Raw genomic sequence first — 19,769 nt, 5'->3', positions numbered from 1 at the left:
ACAGACATTAGAGACAATAGAAGGTCGACGTAAAACAGCTTCCATAGAAATGAGGAAATCGTCCACTTCAAAATCAGAAAGAAAAAACTTATGTACCAATGCAAAAAGTGCCATATGTCACGGCGGAGGAATCAGAGACAATAATCACAAAATCAAAACGGGATCGAACTTTTGAATCCATCCGAGGGTATGAGATACTGGAAGAACAAGGAGAAGAATCAGAAGAGAGAAAAAAAAAACATTGTCAGTACAGTGAAAAGGCATTCCGTACAAGCTCTCCATCCGAAGATGACGCCTTAGATACATGGTAAGAACTATCCAACGGCAATATCAGTATATGTGCCAGAAAGGGAGATTGATGGATAGACTTACATTCATCACAATAAGCATGGGAATGTCGAATACGTCTCGTTTCACTGTCCAGCAGTATGCGCATTCGACTTTGCCATCCTTGAAACCTAATTGATTCATGCCCGCCTCGCCGGCAATCCCGCCTTTGCGCAGGTGATTGTTCCACCTCTGGTTGTCATCGGATTGTGCCAGCTCCATGTCCTCTTTGGTCTTGTACTTTAACAATTTGCATGTGGTCATGACGCTGCCGCGCGAGTCACCAAATGCAAGTCGCGCAAAGTCCTCGTAGAAGTCCACGACGCTGTCATCATCCAGAAGTTCTGCAAGAAACACCGGTTGAGGGCGCGCAGGATTCGCCTGTTCCAGCGTAGAAATGCGTGGGGTAAAGCTGCCGCGCGAACTGGTGCCGGATTGCGGAATCGACGTACCCCCCGTGTTGACGTTCAGGTTCGGCTCCTTGCCCAAAAGCACATCCTTCTTCCAACCAGTGAGGATACTGAACTCCTTGCCGACGGCTGCGATTTCTCCGGTCCGTCGGCAGACAATCGTTGGCGTCCCACACGCGTTGATAAAGTCTTCGTATTCCCAAAGGGTCCGCTGGAAACACTTCTCCATGAAGATCAAATCATCCCGATTGAGCGTCTTCGTTGTGGCGATGAAGGAGGGGCGGATAGATGCTAATGCTTTGGCGATTTGTAAAGTCTTTTGCGAAGAGAAACGCCGCTGGATGAAGGCTGTCAGGTTATGGAAGCGGTTGGTATAGGCATATGGTTCTTTGACACTCTCGTATACGGTGGATGGATTTCGGTGGCGCCGTTTGACTCCCAATTGTAGGCTCTGATGCTTTAAGCGAGGCGTCGTGATCGCCGGCCGTTGTCCGTTCGTCGGGAGGCCATTGGGCTTGTGTGCCACCGCATTGCTCAGCGCATTCTCGTCATATCCGCCATTGACATGCGGGCTGGTGGTCGCACTGGGGCTGGAGAAACTAGCTGGTCCGCTTTCAATTGCGAACGCATGGGGTGCATCAGCCTTGGAAAGATGCCCTGCCATCATGCTATTTTGAGGGTAAACACCGCCGACATTCATGTGACCTTGGCCCGGGGGATGGTTGTTCGGCCATTCATTCAGAAGCGGGTCGTTACCAAACATGAAGGGCTGCTGATTCCCGGGGCTCTCTCCAAACCCGGGATTCCCAGTGATAGGCGTCGTGGCGAATTGGGCAGAGCCGCTCCGGCCGATGGATCCTCGTTGGGTTGCGGACTCGCTAGGTGAATCTCCAGCACCAGTCGCCATGTGGCCAAGCATGCCGAACTCCAGGGCACCATACCGATTCTCAAAGTTCATGCTGGAGAGATCAAAGTTGAAGAGCGCCGGGTCACTCGGATCAAAGAATGGGCCTGCAAACGGGTTCTGACTCTGGCTGGGGGGCCCAGAAGCGGCTGGGTTGGACTGCGGTTGGTTCACGGAGGAAGATAGGCTATTACTGCGAGCCGTGGCAGTGTTTTTCATGTTGAAGGTTGGCGACACGGGCGATTGCGAGGGGAAGGAGTTCTGGCTCAAGGTGGATTCCTGATAGACATTGTAGGGGTTCGATTGCGGAGTGGGATAGAAGCTGGCCCCTGAGTTCTGCTGGGATGTCGCGTTCACTGCATTGGCACCATTGCTCGATAACGGCATGTTGTGTCGCATCGGATGATTGTAGAAGTTTCCACCCACTCCAGGCATCAGTGCTCCATCCGGCGCATCATGGAGATACTTCGCCTTCTTCCGAACGCCATCGTGGCACGCGTCTTGCAGACCGCGCTTGATACATCGCTGACACGGTCTCTCGTCACCTATAGCCAGAAGAAGAGCTCTGAGTCAGTCAAAGGCCCAGTACTTGGGGGGGGGGGGGGGCAGAGAGTACAAGCCATCAAGATCAAGCCTGAAAGAAGAAGAGACAAGCATACCGCAGGTTAAATGCGCCCGTTGGCAGGCAAAGCAAGCCCTCCGCGCCTTTTTCCTCCGCGGTCTCGACGGATCCTTTGCATTGGTCGATTTGGTGCCATTCGGCGTAGCGCCGTTAGTTTCGCCATTAGCCTTATTCTTCAAAAGTTCCAACCGATCGCGGACATCTGCGGGATCCTGGACGGCTCCACCATGATCTCCCGCTGGAGCGACAGAGCTCTCCTTAGCTTCCACGTTCATCTCGACATCAAAACCTCCGGACAAGACGGAGGTTCTGTTGTGGCGTAAATTTCGTATGCGCGCGTGTTATTTTCGGAGCCGACGTCAACAACCGACGGGGGAAAAATTATTGACTCTTGTTGTGCTATGTCTGCTTCCTGGTTACCGGGCCGACTCTTCTTCGCACAGCGACCGAGCGCGTCTCTGAGGATCCAGAGCGCCGATTGTATCGTTTTGACACTCGGCGGTGTAGTCCGGGTTTTGAATCGCTGTTACCGCATAGAAAACGACTTATCGGAAGGTTCGTCTCGAAATCGAGGTTGGGAGGGTGGAACGGGGGCGAGCGGCAATCCGATGGCCGGAGGAGAGGAGGACCTTGGGTAATAATAATACTTGAAGGGGAGCCGAGGTGTAAGGCGTAAGCACTGACACGACACCGCGATCAGAACCGTCCGGCAGAGAATTGGGCGTGCAAAGGCGGACCAGACTCAATAATGACGCAGAAGCTGTTGAACAATACGTGATGGCAGTGCGGCTGGTAGCAATATAGATAGATAGATAGATAGATAGGTAGGTAGGTCGGTAGGTAGATGGATGGTTTGTAGTTCGTACGTCGTATGTAAGAAATGAACGGGTGGAGCGTAAAAAGACTTCTTGCCGGGGGCTGCGGGGGAAGATCGGACGGGTTTTCGAGTGCGGACTGCGGTCAGATGCAACAGAGCGAATCCATGAGGGATGAAGAAAAAGACATGCAATGATCCAAGGACGTTGAAAGTAGAGAAGTAGAGAAGATCAGCGAGGATTGAAGGAGGAGGGGAGATGAAGAATTCGACGACGTGAGCGAAGAGGAAAAAAAAAAAAAAGAGTGAAAAAAAAAATGCAGCAAAAAGAAACGCGGGGAATCACCGTTACAGCGTCAAGAAATGGAAGAGAAAGAGAAGGAGGGAGGTGAGAGAGAGAGAGAAATATGGATTTCAAAGGGGAAAAATATGAATCAGAAAAGCCATTAGAGTAATGACAATACTAGAAACAAGAGAATAGTAATTAATCTGGTGTGGCTTTTGGATAGTTAAAATTGGCCGAGCCAACACGAAGCCTTGACAGTTGAGAGTCGCGTGTCCAGGCAGACCGGGAGCCAAAAAAAGGCTCATCGTGGTCAAGAGATGTGCTTTAAAAAAAAAAAAAAAAAAAAAACCTGGCGAGGATTTGAGTTTGGAAGAGAAGAATTCCCATCTCATTTGATATTGTATTCTGGTCTGTTTGAGGGGGAGGTGCATTGAGAATGAATTCCATCCATCCATCCATCCATCCATCCATCCATCCATCCTACTACTACTACTGACTCTACTGACACTGGCAGCTTAACCGCGCAAGTACCCAAGTACCCAAGTACCCAAGTACTGTCTTGTCTTCCGTAGATGATTTCAAGCCATTGGGTGGTAATTTAGATGTCATCATAAGGGGGGGTAACAATAATGCGCTCAGTGCCTGCATAACAATCACTACTAAGCTCATAGACAGAGATGATCTCATCTACGTGACGTGACTTGACTTGACTTGACTTGACTTGACTTGACTTGACTTGACTTGACTTGACTTGACTTGGCTTGACTCGACTCGACTCAAAGATGTACTTCGATGGATGAATGGAAGCTTGTGATAATACGGAGAACCTCCAGATCCCCGGGGTGGTCAACCTGAGGCATCATCCCCCGTCTAGGTATCTTATCCCACGTGCTATATCTAGCAGCCTAGCCCTCTTCTCTTCCTCTCATATCCAATTAATTCTACCCCTACTACGGAGTACTACTACTACACCTTCTCTGCCTCTATCTCTCTCTCTCTCTCTCTTTCTCTCACCAAAAATCCCAGGCAACACCTTTCTATGAGTCATTTTACGTACAAAATTTCAATGCCACAAAAGAGAGAAGAAAAGATGAAAAAGAAAAAAAATTCAAAAAATTCAAAATCCCGCGTAAAATAAAAAAAAAACACCCCTCAGCATCCACGCCAACATGACATTACGCAAGGGTAATTCCGGAATGCCGCCAAGCGGCCCCGTGATGACCCGGCCATCAACATCCAGGCCAGATTCGGGGAAATACCTCGGTAAAAGGGGATCTAGCTCTGGAGTTGCTGAGTAGTCGGAGTGGCAGTGGCAGTGGTAGATATCTGGGAGAGATGTTGCCGTGTTCAATCAAACCCAGATCGTAAAGATCGCCCACTGCTCGTGGAAGATGCATGTCAATTGTCAAAGGCCGGGGGTCCATTTCCTTTAGGTTGAATCTGGCTTGGCTTCAAGTTCGACTGTCTGGCTGCGGAGTACTAGGCTTAGAGCAAGGATTAAAGTAGCCAATTAGAAACTCTGAAGCAAATAACTGGTTACTGGCTAGAATCAATTCGTGCTCATACTATCTAAGTATCTACCTACTTACACAGTAGTCGACCTAGCTGGGGTGTGTTGAGTGTCAGCAGCATCGATTGAACTAGAAGAATCCACCAGTGCTGCCCTGTCATGGATTAAGCGAGTCACCTCCCCTCCTTCTCAGAGCTGGGCTCCATTGTTCGTGATGCTATATTAAAAACTGTGCATTAGGTATATAATCAATGTAGGTATGCATGCAACTATGCGTTAATGTACCACCCCGGTCATGGTCGAATTCCCTCACCGGCAAGCTGATCGTGTGTTGTCGGCGAACCCCTATCAGCTTGCATGCAATCAGCCCGGTCCACGCTATGTCCAAAGCACCTTGCTTGACCGCATCTTTCGCTGCGTACAAGGAAGGGACTCTCCTGAGAGCTAGCGCGTAGCGAAACGGCTCTTCTTTCGAATCCGACTTCCATAGCGGAAGAATATGTACCTATCCAGAGTATTCGTCAGCTTAAGATTTCGTTCGATCAATGCTGCCTTAAGAGAATAACTAGTCAATGGCAGGGATGGCAGTTTTCCCCAGGGAGCCCAGACAGGACAGCCAGAAGCCAGGCAGATGCAGCTGGGAACAAGAGGCAAACCAAGCAACGGACACCCACAGCTGACATCTGCAAGCTTATGCAAGGAGGCTGAACGTCCATCGACATGGGTGAAAGACAACAGGCATGCAGGTCTTCTTTCTCTAGGGGACAGCACACACAAAAAAAAAAGATCACCCCAACAGGGCAGGGACACGTACGGGAATGGTGCCATGACAAGGGTCAAGAAGGCCAGCAACGAAGTTGCCCAATGATATCCAAGGTTGTTGTACACTGTTTTAAAAAAAAGTCAGTGACCTGTTGTCGGAGAAAGCAGGAAAGAAACAGATAGATCAGAGGTCAGCTGAGTCGGGTTGACTGTTCCTTCTCAACTCTCATTGAAGCTATCCCCGTTGCAACAGGAATCGCCAAGGATCACCCAAAGCACGGAAGCAAACATCTTGAAGGAGAGCCATAGGGGAGATCTCTTACTTTGAATACCGAACAAGGGAAAGATACCGCCAAACATCGAACGAGCAAAGCTGTTCGCTGCCAGAGCACTGGCTGCATATAAGGGGTAGGCGTCGACCAGGAAAGTGAAGATGCCAGAGTATACGAGGATGGTTCTGTTTGTGCGACATCACGAATCAGCAACCATATTACCCCCAGCTCAATCGGCCCCGCCTGGGTTATACGAAACGTATAAAAGGGTGGAGGAACCGGCTCCGTTGAAAACTTACCCAGCTCCAAAGAACGCGCTACCAATGAGTGGTACAATCCAATGCACATGTCGATAGATTGTCCAGGCAAAGATGAATAACCCCATAGTGACAAGAGGGCCGCCCAGGATTGCTGTATCAAGAACCAAAAACGGGTCAGCTGCATTCATCTGGCAGAGCAACCACTGAGAATGTCTCACGCACCTGGCGGTAGCCGCCACTCTGGCTGGAAATCGTCCGCCCTCCCAACAGCTTTTTCGTGCTTCTTTTCTAAGCGAACGTACACTCGGCGCCAGAGCGGGTCGGACAGGATGGCAAAAACCATCCCGACAAAGAGCCCCAGGAACGAGAGACCTCGCTGCCAGAGTTCAAACTCGTATACATTGCCAAACACCAGCTGAAACGCGCCGAAGAAAAGGTAAAGAATCCCCAACAAGATTGCAGAGAAAATGCAGAGGTTCAGGCACATGGGCTCCAGCGCCAATAGAAGCCACGGTCGATAGCAAGATCGCAAAATAGTCTGTGCTACCGAGCGATTCGTGCGCTCCATCGGAGCTTTCCACCGATCGTCCCCGGTCTCTTTGCGAAGTTTCTCTGCCTTGTGCCGCAGGAGCCTGCCTCAATCAGCAATCAAAGACACAGTTAGGAGGCATGTTTCAGGAAAATACTCACACGGGGTGATAGGTCTCTGGGACAAAGAAGATAAGTGAAACGAGCAGTACGCCAGTCCAAATCAAGAGGACATAGAATGTCCAGCGCCTAGGAGGAATTCAGTCAGCAATATTCCTCTAAAAAAAAAAAAAAGAGAGAGAGGGCAAAACAGGCGGACCATGTCGTGAATTGATTTATAAATCCGCCAACTCTAGGTTCCCAATTAGTCCATGTGTTACTTCCGGGGGCCACCAGCTGAGGCAGCAGGGCATGGGGACATACAGTGGCCCTAACTCTGGGCCGATGAATGGCGAACTCGTGTACAGCATCATTGGGGCACTGAGTTCATGACGATCAAACAAATCTCCCACTGTGCCACCCGCAACACTGAGGAAGGCACTTCCAGCGATGCCATTGAAAAAACGGCTTATGATCATGGTCTGAATATTCCGGGCCACGGCGCAGGGGATCAGCCAAATCAAGAAAAAGGCGAACGATATGATGTAGATCCATCTCCTTCCATAGAACTGCGGAAGATCAGCGGTGAACATCGGGCTTGTAAGAGGGCAGAGTAAAAACCTCTGATAAAGGCGCCAAAAACAAAGGCCCGATTCCTAGATTCAGACGCTAGTCAACTATGTGTTCAATGCACACACACGAAGCTCTGGACTCAATCAACTGACCTAGGCCCCAGATAAAGAAAGACAGACCAAGCGTCGCCACGATTGGAGAACAATCCAGCTCCTTGGTCAACTGCTCATATGTGACAGCGTACATCGATGAGGCGCAGGTCCTTTCAAACGCCATATGATCAGCTTCCACACCCACACACCAGCACACACATAGATCATTTCACCGCTCAGATACTCACACGCATAGTGAACCCATCGAGCAGATCACAACGATCAGCCATCGCTGAAATTTATTCATATTCCGAGGATTCATCGGATCATCAGCATCCCACCCGACAACAAACGCATCTTCGGCCGATTCGTCCGGCTGGTTGACTTTCTCCTCCGCCTCTTCCTCAGCTGTGTGGCAGCTGTACCCATCATTCAGAGACCAGCTGCGCTCAATGGCGGAGGACGTGGTGCGCTGCAGCTTCTGCGACCGCTCATTATCTGTTGCGACGGGTGCGCTGATGGGGGCAAACGTCCTATCCAGTTCTTCATCGAAAGGAGTCTCCTGTCCCAGACCACGTTCGACACTTTTCTCGGCCATGGAGGAGTGTTCGTCGATGCTTGAGCTGGGATGCTCCTCTGCTGTAGGCTGTGTTGCTGCGGGTATGTCTACCATGGGGAGAGTTTATCCCATACAATGATGTCAGGTTATGGGGTAATGCTCTATAAAGGGTCCGATCAGACTGATATAACTGGTTGAGCACTTCAGAAAACTAGATACCTATGATGCGAGAAAGGACCGAGGTCTGGTTGATGGTTGTGAAGATAGCGACCTTCAGTTGGCGCAATGCGAGAAGGCACGATTGGAGAATCCCAACTCAGCCCAACTCACCTGAAGGCTCAAGAAAACAACCGGTCTGATGATGACGAGGTATCAGATATTGTTATATCGAGGAGACACAACCCACTATATAAAAAAAAACAAAAACAAAAAACAAAAGGTTTCGCCCATGGATCAAGCAATCTGGAGGATTATAGCGTCTATTTAGATACAATTTAGGTCTGACGATGATAGCCTGTAGGATTTCTGGTGTCTGTCTAGCCTAACTCCATTGGATTTCTCAGCATCCTGGGCTAATTATCGTCTTCACTCCGATCATCGAGGCTAGACAAGAGCTAGTGTTAACTATGGAGTAGATAGTAGATACCGAATAATCAACTACCCTGGAAACATTGTCAGTGAGCCGTCATATTCAACCGCCGATTCCAAGTTGCCAGCTGCCAGTTGCCACTGGAGAGAGTAATCATTCGTCAATCTTGGTTCATTCCAAGAGACCACTGTATTTGCCTCTATCAATTTGATAGAGAGGACTTTTTTTTTTCCTTTTTTTTTTCTTTTTCTTAAGACCCATATATCTACTATTTAAACTACTGTGTACCCCCTGTATCTGAGGCATTCACTCCTAATGCTTGGTCAGATACCGTATAGATCATGTGACCGTGCTCGTGGGAAAACTGGAAGAGTCGCCGAATTATATTTCTTCGTGAATGCTTAGCAAGCATCGTCAAAGAATTTGGCAAGAATAGTCGGGTTGGTCTCGTATTTCTGAGCCCCTGGATTAAAGCATGGTACGTCTCAGTGGAAATTCCCAATTTGAAGGTCCTCTGTTTGAGTTCATGGCAAATTACTGTAGGCTTCAGCGGCCTTGGTGTGGAGGGGTGTGTCATTAACACAAGATGTATAATAAGACCTAAAGCTACCTATCCATAATTCCATACAAGAATCGCCCAGAGAATAAACCACAAAAAGAACCAAAATCAGTAACCTCCTTTTCAGCTCCAGAATCAAGTCCCCCGAAACACCATCAAAAGCCATGGAAGCATTACAAAGAAAGAGTTCCGGTTCCCAAGGGGCTAAACAGCCAGAATTCAAAGCGCACAGAAAGGGGAAATGGAGGACAGACGAGTCAACTGTACAAAAAAAAAAAAAAAAAAAAAAAAAAAAAAAAAAAGCAGGGTTATCGCTGGAAGGAGAACGTGTAAAATAGCATCAGGAGGGTCGTTTTAAGCTGTCGCCTCAGCGAGCTGGCTAGCAGGCTCGCCACTGGCTCCCTCTTCGGCCCATGAACCCCAAAGGGCACGCTTCCCGCGGATCTTGATGGGACCGCCGACGGTGTTAGTTGCCTGCTCGACCTTGACCGCATCCTTCGTGGCCAGCACCAGAACTTCAAAGAACATCTTGGTGGCATCGGCCTTGCTCGTTCTCTTCTCGGGTAACAGATCCTGGAATCGGACACTCTTCTTCTGGTCTGCGGCAGACTCGCCCAGGGCATCCCTCAGAATGTGGACGGCATGTTTAGTACCAACAGAGACCGGTCCACTATCTAGGGGTTGCACAATCGTATCATCCATATCTTCCAAAGGCTGGTTCATCACCTCATCATCACTCAGGTGCAGCCCTTGCTCCTCCTCGTCTCCAGGAAACTCAATCTCTGACCGCTGGTGAAGGGTCGAATCAAGACCCACTCCTTCGTCCACGGGGACAATGGCCTCCTCCTCACCAAACTCCAAAGCAGGAGCTGTAGCCTCCGCCACATCCATATCAGCAATTCCACTGTCACGCTTTCTCTTCAACTCGCCCGCCTTTTTGATGGCGTCGAACGACAGCAGGTCACGGAGCTCCGGAGCCCAGCCACGTCCGCGTCCCTCACCAAGAACATTCGAGACAAAGTCACCATTCTTCTGCATAATCATCAGCGTCAGGAGAACGGGGTCCCGAGGCAAAAAGGCCGCTGGCTTCAAAATGCCAGACCGGTCTGCCTGCTGTTCCTTGATGTGGCTGGGTTTGAAATCGATGTCCTTGTCCAGTCCGATGACGGGCATCACCTTACGTCTCTTAGCGCGCTGTGTCTGCTGAACGGTAATGTCCCCATCTCCTTCGCCATCCTCCTGGTCCGCATCGGCGTAGTCCTCCTCGTCCAGTAAACCACGTCTTCCAGTTCCGACCTCCATGCCTTCCGCTTCAAGCCGGGTAAGTTCCTCTTCCGAGAGCTCCGTCATGACAGATTCGGAGTCACGCTGCTGTCGTCGTTCCTCGGCCTCCCGTGTAAGCTCCTCATCGCCGCCAATCTCCATTGTATCATCGAAGTTGAAGTTGTCGTGAGGACCATCCTCGCCCAAATCCATTTTGTCCAAGGGCGCATCATCCTCGCCGAGATCAAGCTGCAGGTCAACATCGTTGAACTTGCCAGCATCACTGAGGAGGTCGTCTTCGAACGGTCGGGGAGCGGGGGCGTCTCGGCCCACTTCCATGCTGAAGTCACGGCCCATATGAGTATCATCGTCATCTCCAAAATTCAATTCCACCAATGTGTGATCCTCCAATCGTGGAGGCTCTTGAGAAACGGAGCGTCGGAAGCTACTGTCAGGTAGAAGTTGACTGCCAAAATCCATCGAGGGACCCGGTCGCTTCCCTTCAGCCTCCAAAGCGAATGTCTGGGGAAGAAGCAAGGATGAATCCAGGTTCATAAATAGATCAGATTCAGTAAGCACATCCGGTAGAGTGATGCCACCAGGGGCGACAACGGTGGTTGTCAAATCATTGTTGTTGGTCAGACGAAAAGCCTAAAGCAACAGACATTTAGAAAAGCACACGCGCGCAGAGGAGGGTGAGTAGACCCAAGAACTTACCATCTTAATTTTCATCAACGCCTCATTGCAATCATCCAAAAGATAGCGCGCCTTTCGGCTGTAAATTCGAACCACACCCAGCAACAGCTGACCACTCAGTCGCAAGGCCATCGGGGCCTGTCCTTGGTCAACAATCGCATTGACACTACTCTCAATATCCGACTGTAAGATGTGTGTCTTGGAGAGCTTGCGCTCAAGGTTTGCCGACAGCCAGACGCGAGCCAGTGGCCCGGTCTTGGAAAGAAGAGTCTCGGAGTAGAACATGATGAATCGCGTCGTCGCGACAACAGTCGAGACTTGTTTCAAGTAATCAGTATATCCAAGGGAGGAAGTTTTCCAAGATGAGCCCGCCCAGTGCGGGGTGGTTTGTTGGGGGAGGTCCCTGGCAACGAGGCGAATGACGCGCGGTATCCAGACAACACAAGAGAATCGGCAACTGATGCCTTGCCCCTAAGGCGATTTCAAGGACACGGGAAAACCCAAGACAAAATCTAATCCAACAACTGGATATACTGCAGTCCCAAATTGACCCTAATCCAGTGGGTACTCAGGATGGGAAAAAAAAAAAAAAACACAGCCAAAATATCGGAGGGGAAGGGGGGTTGTTTCGCAGTGGTTGGTTGTGGTGCGATAGAAACAAGAGAGAGAAGATCGAGAGTGAGGAAAGGCGCGCGTCTCCTGGCGGGCGGTGGGAGGAGGAGGACACTAAAGGCGAGCCTGAGGTTGCCCTTGCCCAGCCTCCCGAGCAACGAAATGACAGCACAAGCAGGAAGCAGCAGCAGCTGATTGGCGGGAAGGGGTGAGGCTGGGATCACGTGTTAGGCATACCTTACGTAAAGACATGAGGAGCACCTGATGCATAAGGCTGAAGCTAAACCTGATACGGCTAACATCGGATTAACCTGATAGTCCGATACGCTAGATCGTAAGGGGAAAGGCATCATTATGTCCAATCAGATCCATCGAGAACAAACAAGCAGAACAGCAGGAATCATCCCAATAAACCAGCTTGACGGAGTACTGAGAAGCATTGTTGCACTTGTAGGGTGAGTATCTCCTACCTGGAGTCTGTGAAGTCGTCCAGCAAGGTTGTGTGACTTTCACAGTCCATACTACTATCTAGCTGGTGATTCGTACTAGACTCCAGGCTGCACGGCCCGTGGCTGATTCCACCTTAGTTCATTCCTCTCCAACTTGATACTCCAATCCACCGCACCTTGGAGAACGTGGCTTCTTGCAGATTCTCCAGTTTCGTTTCAACTTCATAATTTTAATGCTCTATCCTCCATAAAGCTTTTTTTTTTCCCTTCCAATCATTGCATCCTTCCATGACGGGATGATAACCGTTGTGCATCCAGTCTGAAGGTTTCGTCGTTCCGTCAGAGCATGAGAAATGTCAAGCTCCGCAACGCCTGCGCTACCTTTGCACAATGCTCAGGTCTCAAGGTCTGCGTCCGCAACGCCTGTGACAGGCGTGCACTCTCCATCGGTACGTGACATTGCAACCTAGGCAGATGATCCAAAACCGAACCTATCAGTACCCCCGTTCCAAGTCCAACCGCTCCGAATCTAATCACACCTGCCGCGAGTGTCTAGACATCCACATCGACGTACTCCCTATTAAGTCCAGAGGAAACCGCGCAACGCCTGCAAACCTCTCTGCTCCATGGTCTGACACCAGCTGAGGCAGAGATACGATTGTTACGTGATGGAGCGAACGAATTGCCTCATGAGGAACCGGAGCCCCTGTGGCTTCGGTTTCTCAAGCAGTTCAAGGAAACCCTCATTCTGCTCTTGCTGGCCTCTGCGGCCATCTCGTTTTTCATGGGCAACTACGATGATGCCCTTAGCATCACGCTCGCGGTGACAATCGTCGTGAGCGTCGGCTTTGTTCAAGAATACAGATCGGAGAAATCTTTGGAGGCTTTGAATCGTCTAGTGCCCCATCATGCACACCTCATCCGCGATCTCCCCGCTTCGTATATTCCGCCATCGAATAATGCCAAGGCAGGGGCTACACCGGTGGAATTCGAAATGGAGCATCTCAAAACCAGAGTCCCGAGCACCGCGTCCGCCGCGATCAAGGCCTCCAGTACCGTCCTGGCGAGCGAGCTTGTCCCTGGTGATCTGGTCCTGTTCACCACCGGCGACCGTATTCCAGCAGATATTAGAATAACTGCGGCCACCGACTTGAGCATCGACGAATCGAATCTGACGGGCGAAAACGAGCCTGTGGTCAAGTATACCGACGCATTACGCGGCACTAAAACCAATCTCTCTCATTCGCCCAAAATCATCAGTCCTCCTCGGTCACCGTTCTATGACGCACCCGCCAGCGGGGCGGTTGGCGCAGATATTCGGCTGAATGAACAACACAATATCGCATTTATGGGAACACTGGTACGGTCCGGCTACGGTCAGGGCATCGTCATAGGGACTGGTGCCCGGACCGAGTTTGGCAGTATCTCGGTGTCCCTTCAAGAGATTGAAAGTCCACGGACGCCACTGCAGCTTTCGATGGATCGGTTGGGTCAGGAACTCAGCTACATCTCCTTTGGGGTCATCGCTTTGATTGTCGTCATTGGATTAATACAGGGCCGGAAGCTCCTGGAGATGTTTACCATCGGCGTTTCGCTTGCCGTGGCCGCGATTCCGGAAGGTCTTCCGATCATTGTGACTGTCACCCTCGCTCTTGGTGTGCTACGTATGGCCAAGCGAGGGGCAATTATGCGAAGGCTTCCCAGTGTTGAGACTCTTGGATCCGTGAATGTGGTTTGTAGCGACAAGACGGGCACCCTCACGCTTAATCACATGGCTGTCACCAAGATGTGGCATTTCGACTGCCCAGAACCATTCGAGATCCACAACATCTCCTCCTTGACTCCTGGGCCCGCTGCTCGGACGGTTCTTCGGATTGGTAACATCGCCAACAACGCCAGACTATCCCGTGTGAGTGCCAATTCTCCAGCTAGTGCCTCCTCTGCGGCAGTCCTGTCTTCTACGGTCGATAGCGCTTCTGGGGCTGTCAAGAGTCGTTGGGTCGGCCAACCTACAGACGTTGCTATCCTGGATTTATTGGATACCTTTGGAGAGGATGATTTGCGCGACCGCATCAGTGGACGCGTGGCCGAAACGCCGTTCAGCTCGGAACGCAAGTGGATGGGTGTGATAATCGGCAGTGGGCTCAACGATTCAACCTCGTTCGGCGGTGGTACCAACGTCGCCTATGTCAAAGGTGCTCTGGGCCAGGTTCTGAACCGCTGTGATACTTACTTGACCAAGGACGGCCGAGAGGTTATCCTGGACGAGCCGCGACGAAACATCGTGAGGCAGGCGGCAGAACAAATGGCATCGGAAGGGCTCCGGGTACTGGCATTTGCTAGTGGACCTGTAAGGGATACGGCCAAAGGGGGAAGGAACTTTGGCAGTCGATCTAGTACTCCCATGTCGAAAACGAGCCAGACCGACGAAGATGATCGGTATACCGGGCTTGTGTTCGCTGGGCTGGTGGGGATGAACGATCCTCCACGGAAGGACGTCCACAGGTCCATCAGGCGTCTTATGTCAGGAGGCGTTCGGGTAATAATGATCACCGGAGATGCGGAAACCACGGCAGTCGCAATTGCGAAGAAGCTCGGAATGCCGGTGAATGATACCCCTGGATCAAGATCCGTCCTCGGGGGTGATGATCTCGATCGTATGAGCACTGAGGAGCTGGCGCAGGCGATCTCGTCGACCTCAATCTTCGCACGCACCAGTCCGGAACACAAGATGAAGATCGTGCGCGCTTTGCAGTCTCGGGGTGACGTTGTGGCCATGACTGGGGATGGGGTGAACGACGCACCGGCATTGAAGAAGGCAGATATTGGCATTGCCATGGGCAAGCTGGGCACCGACGTTGCGAAGGAGGCTGCGGACATGATCTTGACGGACGACGACTTCTCCACGATCCTGCGCGCAATCGAACAGGGCAAGGGGATATTTTACAACATCCAAAACTTCATCACTTTCCAGCTCAGTACCAGTGTTGCGGCACTCAGTCTCGTGCTGTTGAGCACGATCTTGGGGTTCAAGAATCCGCTTAACGCGATGCAGATTCTGTGGATTAGTGAGTTATGGCCCTTTCCTTTTTGTCTTTCACATCGCTGACTCCCATTCCAGATATCCTCATGGATGGTCCGCCTGCGCAATCACTGGGCGTTGAACCCGTCGACCCAACCATTATGAATCGCCCTCCCCGGTCAAGAAATGCCCGAGTTCTGACGAAACCGCTCATCCAGCGAGTGCTGACATCGGCTTTTATGATTATGCTCGGTACCCTCGCGATCTACGTCTACGAGATGGGCGACATCGACGATGTCGCCAACCCGGGACAGCGCTCCCGCGTGGTCACAGCTCACGACACGACCATGACATTCACCTGCTTTGTGCTTTTCGACATGTTCAACGCCCTCACGTGCCGCAGCGAGAGCAAATCAGTGCTTCGGGGCGAGCTGTCGCTGTTCGGGAACAAGATGTTCAACTACGCGGTGTTAGGCTCCTTGTTGGGCCAGGCCTGTGTGATCTACCTTCCGTTCCTGCAGCGGGTCTTCCAGACTGAGCCCCTCAACGCTGCTCATCTGTTCAAGCTCCTGTGTATCTCGAGCACTGTGTTCTGGGTGGATGAGGGTCGCAAGTACCTGAATTCCGTCAAGCGGCGACAGGCGGTTGGGGTGGGATATAGTGTCAATGTCTGACATGGGGATTGAGTGTATGAACTCTGCATCTGTATAGAAAAATGAAAGCTACTCGGGCGGCGTTGGTTGGCTTCTTTTTTTCCCTGGCTGTGTTTGTCGGGCTTACGAGGAGGTATGATAGAAACCGTATGTAATTGGATACCATCGGTTATTTATAGATTTTCTGGACGCGGTTGTATCCTTGGGGGTAGCACTGGTACAGATTTCATCGGAGTATCGATTGTGATCCTTAAGACATTTTGCAGGCCATCATAGGTATTAGAACCTTTTGCTCCGCCGACGTACAATATAGACGTCTTCCGCGCAATATTAAGCACATACGACCACAGGGTGTGGAGAACAGGGCTTCCCGTCCGCTCAGCCGTACTTAAGCCACACGCCGGCCGGTTAGTAGTTGGGTGGGTGACCACCAGCGAATCCCGGCTGTTGTATGTTTTTTTTAAAAAAAAATCTTTTCTTTGTTCGGTGTGCTGATTGTCTTTCTCTTTTAATGTGCTGTAGCGGTTAGGGGAACATCATGTTTGAGGATGATGCTCCATGATAGTGGGTTGGCAGTCAACACTCAACAGCACTCCTTGGTGTTCGGAGTAGAACTTCTCATATGGGAGAAAACAGGTGCGAGTTCACGTAGAATCCATCTCAAGATGAAGTGGAATTTTGTCTGGACAGAGTTGTAAGATGGTAAGCATTGGGCAGGTGTCATTCTGTCTATGCTATGCTTGACAGGAGGGCCTGACGGGAGGATACCGATCTGCTCGGGGTGAAAGGAAAGGAAAAGAAAAGGCTTGGTCCTTAGTCACTGTACATGGATGATGATGAATCGGATGGGCATAGAAAGACGAGAAGTATATGAAAATATACAAAAACAAAAAGAATGACCGACGCAGGGATCGAACCTGCAATCTCTTGATTCGTAGTCAAGCGCCTTGCCATTGGGCCAGCCGGCCAGATTTGTTGAAATAGACAGCTCAGTTTGCTTCTATAAAGCTAAGCTATTAAACATAATAATCGACAAGGCCATGTGGTCGGTGTTCTGGGAACCTTTGTATGCTGGGTATCGATATATTGGTTTGCGTGGTATCACAGACATTATATCAAAAAATATCATCCTCAGTTACAGGACTATACATCCATTGCGCCTCATGTCATTAAATCTCCGGATTCCCTGTGGCACGATATGTATGTGAACAGGGTCTGTCCTAGCAGGTACACATTGTCAGTCACCGGATTTGACAGGCTGATTACCGAGATTCGGACTAGGGTGATCCTGTGTTATCATCGTGGTAAGGATATATGTTCTAGCTTGTAGCTGAGAAAACCGTTGGTGGTGGTACATCTTTCTGATGTATCATGTATGGCATGCATAGTTGATGGGAGCTTGGATATATATATTTCGATGATGGACCTAAATCGACCCACGTGGTTGCACCGTTTTCGGTATCCGCACTCCGCAAACGATCCCTCGACTTAAATCGTGGCCCTAGTCTACGTCTCTGCAAGTCTGCCAGTCAAATCGAAGATATCAACCATCAAGTGCCAATAGAAGGAGCGAAACGCGAACATAGACGGACTGCGGGGTGCTGGATCGGATGTAGAGCCACAGCTAAGGTACCTACCTAGAATACCTAGATACCGAGACTATCCCAGTAGCTGACTGTAGTAGTACCAGGACCACCGGCGGTTGGCCACGAGTGTGTCACGCCTAGTCCCCTAGTGCCCCACTGCATTTTATGCAACAATCCTTATTCCGACTTTCAACCACCTATGTACGGAGTACATTCTACAGCTCAAAAAAGCCACGAGGTCAATGTGAGACGACATCCCAGATGGCCTCGTGGGAGTCGTGTAGTGGCTGCTGGCTGTTGCATTAGTACTGACGACCGACAGATGACAGTCAGATTCTCGCCAAAGGCGCCCACTCCGCAGTCTGCACAGGAGCTGGAGCGCATATCTGGGCAAAGCACGAGTCAACTCATGCTGGTTGTTTCAGATAGGGAGCAACGACGTGCCAAGACGATGCGCAATTGACCCAATGCAGACTTAACTGGATGAGTCAAGCCTGAAGAACGAGATATTACTCTATCCGGAGTAGTTGTCTTTGGGGGGCGGGATCCTGCACTCTAATTAATTTGGTTACTGTTTCCGCTCTTGTCCGCGGAGCCGAACCGACCGAACGGCAAAAAAAAAAAAAAAAAACCAAAAAATAGAAGAGGCAAAGATAAGGGCAGGAAGACTGGCCGATTGGGTTCCTGAAATGCCCGAAGGCGACTCGGGAGAATGAGGAAAACGACCAGCAGAAGATTGACTGAGATTGGTTTTGGCCAAGCTATCATTGGCCAAGCTTCGCGTTATCAGTGCGATGGGGCTCCGCCAGCTGCAGCCATACCGAATCAGGAGCTAGTGGTCCCCACTTCTTCCGGCAGGTGGCGTCTTGGACCTTATCGCGACCTCACAACCAATCGATCTACTTATCACGGCGAGCAAAAGATGACTTGAGAGAAACAGCAACAGATAAGGAATCCGCAGTCTGGCTTACGGGACGTTGTTTCGAGTGGTTGAGAGCCAAACTTTCCTGGCCGCCGTGCCATGGGACCGAGCGATAAGTCAGTGTCTTGTTTCCGTGCGGCCTTGAGGTGGCTGGTCTCAGTCTATCTATCTCGTCGATGATAGTGACTCTGGTGCCGGGCCGTGTCTATCCTATCCTCCCATTCCAAACGCGGTGTTTCCTGTCTTGCTGATGCTGTTATCATCACCAGAGATAGAGATACCTATGATAGCTACCAAAGTGCCAGCATTCTGTACTCTGAACGGAGTATTGCTACACCGTCCCTGTCCTGGGAGAAAGATAGTAGCCCGGAATCCAAGGACATAAATAGGCAGTATAGGAACCCAGCAATCTGGCTGTTGTACTACCGGACAAGAACCTTCTATAGCACTGTCCACCTTGTCAGATGTTGTTCCATCCCCATACCAGATGGATCCAAGGCAATGGTGCGTGCACTTTTCAAGCCAAAGGAGAGAATACCTCCTTGGCATAGGATTTGCTTGGTGTTCTGGACAAGCGCAAAGAATAAAAAAAGCAATGGGATGATTTGGGGGAGCTCAAGGAGCCCTTTTCACAGTTCCTATCTCTCCCTCTTCATCAGGCCATGACTACTATCCGTGGATCGCGATGATAATATGACTATGTATTCGCCACTATACTACTAACAACTAACAAGACTATGGAATATGGATAGAGTCCGGAGAACCTTGTCCATCAAGTCTCTGTCCCACACGGCCGCACCATCTCGGCGACGGTCTTGGCCGGGGGACAGGTCTCCTTTTGGGTAAAAAGGATCTTCGTGGACAATTTGCGGAGACAAGGAATTTGCCACGAGGTCTTGTGAGAGATGAACGAAGATGAACGATGACGATACTATCAAGCAATGCTGTGTCCGAAGCACTGGCATGTTCGATTAATTGCACCGGCCACTGAGGAAGAATGGGAGATGTTTGAAGACTCCTAGGTTGTGACCTCTCTCTCTCTCTCATGGCCAGAACGATGATGACGATGGTGATGCTGGAGCTGAATCGGGAGCTTCAGCGAATGGATGGATTGGGGTGGAATTCCTCCTTACGTGGACTGATTGGCTGCAAGAAAGACAATTACCTGACGCAGTATCTTATCTCTCGGGGCTTCAAACTTTCAATAAGGTATGGTCACTACTAAGGTATGCAACTATGGAGCCCAGCTTTGTTAAAATTTCCAGATTTTACCGCGCCTCCCTCGACTAAGGAACGAAAGTTGCCTGTCGACCTCATGATTTTATTTTTATTCTTTTTTCTTTTTCTTTTTCTTTATCTAAATTGTTTTCTCAGCTGATTGTCCTTGCATCTCCAGGTAC

The 19,769-nt window shown here is 50.3% G+C and overlaps 5 protein-coding genes and 1 non-coding gene across 6 annotated transcripts, besides 11 other annotated features; 2 read left to right on the top strand and 4 right to left on the bottom strand.

The window, feature by feature from the left end:
- Nucleotides 1-152: 152 nt before the first annotated feature.
- On the bottom strand, nt 153-2,538 carry ACLA_068510 (Zn(II)2Cys6 transcription factor domain-containing protein; the record flags this gene model as incomplete). Its single annotated transcript, XM_001275248.1, has 3 exons — nt 153-197; nt 373-2,186; nt 2,301-2,538. The coding sequence occupies 3 exons, from the start codon at nt 2,536-2,538 to the stop codon at nt 153-155; spliced, it is 2,097 nt and encodes a 698-aa protein (XP_001275249.1).
- A 525-nt stretch (nt 2,539-3,063) lies between these two features.
- Nucleotides 3,064-3,122: a microsatellite.
- Nucleotides 3,123-3,689: 567 nt separating this feature from the next.
- Nucleotides 3,690-3,711: a microsatellite.
- A 94-nt stretch (nt 3,712-3,805) lies between these two features.
- Nucleotides 3,806-3,844: a microsatellite.
- Nucleotides 3,807-3,844: a microsatellite.
- A 44-nt stretch (nt 3,845-3,888) lies between these two features.
- Nucleotides 3,889-3,918: a microsatellite.
- Nucleotides 3,919-4,055: 137 nt separating this feature from the next.
- Nucleotides 4,056-4,140: a microsatellite.
- Nucleotides 4,057-4,140: a microsatellite.
- Nucleotides 4,141-4,337: 197 nt separating this feature from the next.
- Nucleotides 4,338-4,375: a microsatellite.
- Nucleotides 4,376-5,564: 1,189 nt separating this feature from the next.
- Nucleotides 5,565-8,132, bottom strand: ACLA_068500 (MFS transporter; the record flags this gene model as incomplete). The annotated part of the gene is made up of 11 exons (XM_001275247.1): nt 5,565-5,628; nt 5,688-5,760; nt 5,959-6,092; nt 6,207-6,318; nt 6,390-6,799; nt 6,858-6,944; nt 7,015-7,047; nt 7,119-7,363; nt 7,416-7,450; nt 7,520-7,629; nt 7,708-8,132. 11 exons carry the CDS (start codon nt 8,130-8,132, stop codon nt 5,565-5,567), a joined length of 1,728 nt encoding a protein of 575 aa, XP_001275248.1.
- A 696-nt stretch (nt 8,133-8,828) lies between these two features.
- Nucleotides 8,829-8,859: a microsatellite.
- Nucleotides 8,860-9,433: 574 nt separating this feature from the next.
- Nucleotides 9,434-9,468: a microsatellite.
- Nucleotides 9,435-9,468: a microsatellite.
- A 52-nt stretch (nt 9,469-9,520) lies between these two features.
- On the bottom strand, nt 9,521-11,410 carry ACLA_068490 (kleisin alpha; the record flags this gene model as incomplete). The annotated part of the gene is made up of 2 exons (XM_001275246.1): nt 9,521-11,080; nt 11,147-11,410. The coding sequence occupies 2 exons, from the start codon at nt 11,408-11,410 to the stop codon at nt 9,521-9,523; spliced, it is 1,824 nt and encodes a 607-aa protein (XP_001275247.1).
- A 1,129-nt stretch (nt 11,411-12,539) lies between these two features.
- Nucleotides 12,540-15,882, top strand: pmr1 (Ca(2+)/Mn(2+)-transporting P-type ATPase PMR1; the record flags this gene model as incomplete). The annotated part of the gene is made up of 3 exons (XM_001275245.1): nt 12,540-12,635; nt 12,743-15,254; nt 15,308-15,882. The coding sequence occupies 3 exons, from the start codon at nt 12,540-12,542 to the stop codon at nt 15,880-15,882; spliced, it is 3,183 nt and encodes a 1,060-aa protein (XP_001275246.1).
- An 875-nt stretch (nt 15,883-16,757) lies between these two features.
- On the bottom strand, nt 16,758-16,829 carry ACLA_068470. Its single transcript has one exon. It is a non-coding gene; the product is annotated as a tRNA-Arg (tRNA).
- A 2,597-nt stretch (nt 16,830-19,426) lies between these two features.
- Nucleotides 19,427-19,659, top strand: ACLA_068460 (uncharacterized protein; the record flags this gene model as incomplete). Its single annotated transcript, XM_001275244.1, has 2 exons — nt 19,427-19,578; nt 19,635-19,659. The coding sequence occupies 2 exons, from the start codon at nt 19,427-19,429 to the stop codon at nt 19,657-19,659; spliced, it is 177 nt and encodes a 58-aa protein (XP_001275245.1).
- Nucleotides 19,660-19,769: the final 110 nt, after the last annotated feature.

Source organism: Aspergillus clavatus, genomic scaffold, assembly GCF_000002715.2.
Source record: "Aspergillus clavatus NRRL 1 1099423829791 genomic scaffold, whole genome shotgun sequence".
In the NCBI taxonomy this organism is placed as follows: Eukaryota; Fungi; Ascomycota; class Eurotiomycetes; order Eurotiales; family Aspergillaceae; genus Aspergillus; species Aspergillus clavatus.
This window is presented reverse-complemented; position numbering and strand designations above follow the sequence as displayed.